A 6,000-nucleotide genomic window follows, 5' to 3' on the forward strand; every position below is an offset into this window, starting at 1 on the left:
GTGCTTTTGTTAACCGTGCACATTTATCCCACTCTTCAAACACCAAGCAAAGTTGCTGAGTGATCAGAAATCTGTTGGAGGAGAAAGTGAAGAGAAGGAAGCGATTTGAGGCAGAAAAGCACATGGACCTTCAATGCTGCAGATGGAGACGGTTGAATCCGCGCTGGACTCGGAAAGAAGAATGTCAATGTTAAAAACGTTACAGTCCTATCCCGCCATGCCGGCTGTACCCTTTACAGTGCCTTGCAAAAGTATTCATCCCCCTTTGTGTTTGTCCTGTTTTGTTGTATTACAAGCTCGAATTAAAATGGATTTTTGGAGGGTTAGCACCATTTGATTTACGCAACATGCCTACTACTTTTAAGGTGCAAATTGATGTTTTATTGTGACAAACAATAATTAAGATGAAAAAAACAGAAATCTGGAGTGTGTCTAGGTATTCCCCCCCTCGAAAGTCAATACTTTGTAGAGCCACCTTTTGCTGCAATTACAGCTGCAAGTCTCTTTGGGTATGTCTGTATTAGCTTAGCACATCTAGCCACTAGGATTTTTGCCCATTCTTCAAGGCAAAACTGTTCCAACTCCAAGTTAGATGGGTTGCATTGGTGTGCAATCTTCAAGTTATGTCACAGATTCTCAATTGGATTGAGGTCTGGGCTTTGACGAGGCCATTCCAAGACATTTAAATGTTTCCCTTTAAACCACTCCAGTGCAGCTTTAGCAGTATGTTTAGGGTCATTGTCCTGCTGGAACGTGAACCTTCGTCCCAGTCTAAAACCTCTGGCTGACTCAAGCAGGTTTTCCTTCAGAATGTTCCTGTATTTAGTGCCGACCAGCTTTCCTGTCCCTGCAGATGAAAAACATCCCCACAGCATGATGCTGCCACCACCATGCTTCACTGTAGGGATGGGGTTCTCAGGGTATTGGGTTTGCGCCACACATGGCGTTTCCCACGATGGCCAAAAAGATCAATTTTAGTCTCATTTGACCAGAGAATCTTCTTCCATGTGTTTGGGGAGTCTGCCACATGCTGTTGGGCAAACTCCAAATGTGTTTTCTTAAAGGTCCCATGGCATGGTGGTTTGTTGATGCTTTAAACGGGCTCGTGGAGGTTTCCGGATGTTATATCCGCAGCCTTTCTCAAAATGAACCCTCGGCACGTAGATATAGCCTCCTGGGAGAAAGCCCCATTTCAGCGCTTTTCCCAGTGCGTCGTTTTGCTAATGAGAAGCAGGAGGCGGGGAAGGGTAGAGGGTGGGGGCGGGTCTTATCATTAATATTCATGACATGTAAACGTGTTACCTCTGATTGGCTAACAGCACTGTGACGCTACCTCCAGTGGGTCAGAACAAGCGGATGTGGGTGTCTTACTATGGCGAGAGAGAAGGAACAAACCGCGAAGGGAAAAATACCGCACGCTGACGTCATTAAGGTGTGACGCGAGGAAATAAAATAAATTCAACAAATGTTTGGGTTTTTACTGAACAAACAAACAAATAAAATGAACGAGTGACTTAAAAAAAAGAATGTGGGTGTCTTTGTAAAAACTGTTTTGATTGGTTATTATAACAGAGCATGCTGCATGCTTTTTGGTTTTGTAGCGCAGAGTACCTGGCTAACTGCAGGAAGCGGTTAGCTGCACAGCTAATGTAGCCATTGCAAGGCTAACGTGGCACCGATTTTAAAACACGGCAAAACGACTTAAGTTATACACTTACTTGTTCGGTGTTTGTGGCTGATGCGGCAGGGATGCTTGGTACGGACCCAGGCTTCAGTAACAGTTGATGTGCAAAACCTGCCCTGTACTGTCCCAAGTTGTGGAAACATTCATCAGGAAAATGCTTCCGACAAACATACACCGTCTTAGGTAGACTCGACGGCGTATTATTGGAGTAAATAAAATTAAGCCACTGCGTCTTCAGGGGCTCTCCCGTCGGCAGTAAAAACAGACTCCTTTCTATGTTGTCACATCCATGTACAGCGCAACTTCCATGTTTGGTGGCAACTTTTGAGCTGGGCGGGCAATCCATACAGTGGGGGGCATGGGGATCATCTCCCTTGCTGACGTAGGCAAGGGAAGAGTTTATCAACGCGCCGTTTTGACGCGCCATTCTCAAATGTTGGGCATAGTTTGGTTTACACATTATGAAAGTTCTAGCCACTGGGGTGACTTAAGAAGGTCAGAGGAACTCATTTTAATGTTAAAAAACCTCAGAAAGTGAAAATTTCATGCCATGGGACCTTTAAGTAATGGCTTTTTTCTGGCCACTCTTCCATAAAGCCCCACTCTGTGGAGTGTACGGCTTGAAGTGGTCCAGTGGACATATACTCCCATCTCCGCTGTGGATCTTTGCAGCTCCTTCAGTGTTATCTTTGGTGTCTTTGTTGCATCTCTGATTAATGCCCTCCTTGCCCGGTCTGTGAGTTTTGGTGGGCAGCCTTCTCTTGTCAGGTTTGTAGTGGTGCCATATTCTTTCCATTTTACTATAATGGATTTAATGGTGCTCTGTGGGATATTCAAAGTTTGGGATATTTTTTATAACCCAACCCTGATCTATACTTCTCCACAACTTTGTCTCTGACCTGTTTGGAGGCTCCTTGCTTTTCATGTTGCTTGCTTAGTAGTGTTGCAGAGTCAGGGTCCTTCCAGAACAGGTTGATTTATACAGACATTATGTGACAGATCATGTGACAGTTTGATTGCACACAGGTGGATCTTAATCAACTAATTATGTGACTTATGAAGTGAATTGGTTGGACCAGCTCTTATTTAGGGGTTTCATACGAAAGGGGGTGAATACCTATGCACACTCCAGATTTCTGTTTTTTAATCTTAATTATTGTTTGTGTCACAATAAAACAATAATTTTCACCTTTAAAGTTGTAGGCATGTTGTGTAAATCAAATGGTGCTAACCCTCCAAAAATCCATTTTAATTCCAGCTTGTAATGCGACAAAACAGGACAAACACCAAGGGGGATGAATACTTTTGCAAGACACTGTACACAGATGTTGATTCTGGCTCTGTTACTACCAGTCGTTCCGGCTCAGAGGCAGAACAATGCAAACCCCCCCCCCCCAAAAAAAAATTCCACATTCGGATGTTTTGCACAGAATGCAAGCTGCAATAAAGGCCTCGAACAGGCTGTGTAAAAGGCGCTTTTAAGTATTTTTGAAGATAAGGTAATGACTTTGTTCTGGTTTCTTTTTTTTTAAAGTGACAGAAGTACTGCAGCTGTGTGACGCAGTCAGAGATGACATCCTGCCTGAGCTTGGAGTCCGATTAGAAGATCATGAAGGTATACAAGAACAATTTAACAACACTGAATGAATATCTAAGGGATAAAATACTAGCAAGAAGGTCCGGGTTCGAGCCCCGCGGCCGGCGAGGGCCTTTCTGTGCGGAGTTTGCATGTTCTCCCCGTGTCCGCGTGGGTTTCCTCCGGGTGCTCCGGTTTCCCCCACAGTCCAAAGACATGCAGGTTAGGCTAATCGGTGACTCTAAATTGACCGTAAGTGTGAGTGTGAATGGTTGTGTGTCTCTATGTGTCAGCCCTGCGATGACCTGGCAACTTGTCCAGGGTGTACCCCGCCTCTCGCCCATAGTCAGATAGGCTCCAGCTTGCCTGCGACCCTGTACAGGATAAGCAGCTACAGATACTGGATGGGCTGTCCTGAATTACACTATATTGCCAAAAGTATGTGGACACCTGACCATCACACCCATATTTGGGTCTTCCCCACATTTGCCAAAAAAAAGTTAGAAGCATGCAATTGTGTGCTTTTGTCTTTGTCTGCTTTAACATGAAGTGCACACGGTAAGCTCCATGAAGACATAGTTTGTCAAGGTTGGAGTGGAAGAACTCAAGTGTCCTGTCCAGAGCCCTGACCTCAACCCCACTGAACACCTCTGGATGAACTGAAATGCCGACTGCACCCCAGTCCTCCTCATGTAGCATCAGTGCCTGATCCCACTAACACTCTTATGGCTGAATGAGCACACATCCCAACAGCCACGCTCCAAAATCTGGTGGAAAGCCTTCCTAGAAGAGTGGAGGTTATTATCACAGAAAAGGTGGACTGAATCCGGCTTGGGATGTTCAACATGGGTGTGACGGGTGACGAGGTGTCCACATCCGGTTACTTTACGTTACATTAACGGCATTTAGCAAATGCTCTTATCCAGAGCGACGTACAACATGCCGAGAGCAGCCTGGGGAGCAGTTGGGGGTTAGGTGCCTTGCCCAAGGGTACTTCAGCCGTTCCTGCTGGTCCAAGGAATTGAACCAGCGACCTTTTGGTCACAGAACTGCTTCTCTAACCATTAGGCCATGGCTTCCCCTTTTTAACCATGTAATGTATGTTAGGACACTAAGTAGAGAATAACTATAATATTTCGTTTCCATAGTGAAATTATTTAGAAGGAAATGTAAGTAGTAACCCAGCCGGACAGGTCAGGTGTGTATTTTCTAATGATTTTGTTTTGAACTGATTTGTGAAGGACTCCCCACTGTGGTGAAGTTAGTGGACAGAGAGACTCTACTCAAGGAGAGGGACGAGAAGAAGAAGGTAATTTAACATTGTTGGGCCATGAGGTCACTCATCCCTCTGCATTTTTGCTCCTAATATATACAGTCAATATTTGCGCTGTATAGTATCTGTTGTGTAAACTGTTTTTTGCATGATTAAACTTGAGATTGCTTGATATTTACATTGAGCCATATTGTGTAACTGAACATCCTCGACAGAGAAAAGGAAAAAAAATTCGGGTTCATCAAAAATTGATAACATAGCACGAGTGAGAGTGTATGACTGTCGACAGGTCTCAAGTTACACATTTGTGTTTTGCTCGGCTGGAATTACAGCTGCCCAATCCCTTTTAAATGTGTATACACAATTCATTTAATGTTAGGGTGGAATCTGTACGTTTGTTTTTATCTCGTTTCAAATCAATGCTGTAATTATTATTTTATTTTTGTTTCCAGCTGGAGGAGGAGAAGAGAAAGAAGAAAGAGGAGGCAGCCAGAAAGAAACAGGAACAAGAGGTTCGAAGGGCTGATGTTTTACCAGACTGTCTCACAGGCATCAAACATTTCTGAAACGGCAAAATATAGAAAATAATATTTTCTCCTGAGCATTCAGTTGAGTGCAAAAGTTTGCACCCTCTCAGGACAAGAATCAATTTATACTAACTTGTAAAAAAAAAAAATTTGTCAGTGTATATGTTAAAAGATTGAAAACGACCAGAAGGCCAGTTCGTATCTTTCCGATCTTTTTCTTTTCCTGCCCACATATTGCATTAAAAACTGCCTCAAGCATCTTTTTATATCGTTAGAGTAGTTTATGGATCCCCTTCTTCCTGAAATTTCTGTTTTCTGTTCTAATTCTGCTCAATCATGTCAGGAGCCAGACAGGATCATACCAAAACTTCCTTTCAAAATATTTTTTGTTTGTATTATTCCGGGATATACCCACATTTCATTTTTGACTGATTAAAAATGCATACAGTTTATGAGGAAAGATTTTACGTCAAGTAATGCATTAAATTACCTATGTCTATAAACGTTCGGGTAAATGATCTACGTCATAAACGTTCAGATAAACATCTGTGATGTAGACCATTTTAATTAGATTATCTGTGTCTCAAAAGTTTGCGTAGATTATCTACATCACAAATATTTTAATTAGGTTATCTATATCACAACATTTAAGTAGATTATGTACGTCGCAAACCTTTGAGTAGATTATGTATTGCTTGTTTTTTATTTTTCCCCAGCTTTCTCCCTAATTTAGATATTTCAAATTCCCACCCACCAGACATGTCTCCCCTATCACACGACACCAGCCGAACACATCTTTTCAAACTGCTGTTTATGCAGTGTTCGGGGGCGGCGTAACGCACTCGGAGGAAAGTGCTACCCTCCCACTTCCATGTTTATGAGCTCACAGACGCCAACGATTGGCTCGTGTTGCTGTAATTGATGGATGTGAGAGAGTGTA

General features: G+C 43.0%; 1 protein-coding gene across 2 annotated transcripts in view; it reads left to right on the top strand.

The window, feature by feature from the left end:
* Positions 1–6,000, top strand: part of cars1 (cysteinyl-tRNA synthetase 1) — a 53,052-nt gene that overhangs the window by 45,727 nt on the left and 1,325 nt on the right. For both annotated transcript variants that reach the window (XM_060912039.1, XM_060912038.1), the window contains 3 exons: positions 3,219–3,299; positions 4,502–4,569; positions 4,986–5,045. In XM_060912039.1, the coding sequence (XP_060768022.1) occupies positions 3,219–3,299; positions 4,502–4,569; positions 4,986–5,045 (209 nt within the window). The remainder of the gene's footprint in view (positions 1–3,218; positions 3,300–4,501; positions 4,570–4,985; positions 5,046–6,000) is intronic.

This window comes from Neoarius graeffei, chromosome 27 (assembly GCF_027579695.1).
Source record: "Neoarius graeffei isolate fNeoGra1 chromosome 27, fNeoGra1.pri, whole genome shotgun sequence".
NCBI lineage: Eukaryota > Metazoa > Chordata > Actinopteri > Siluriformes > Ariidae > Neoarius > Neoarius graeffei.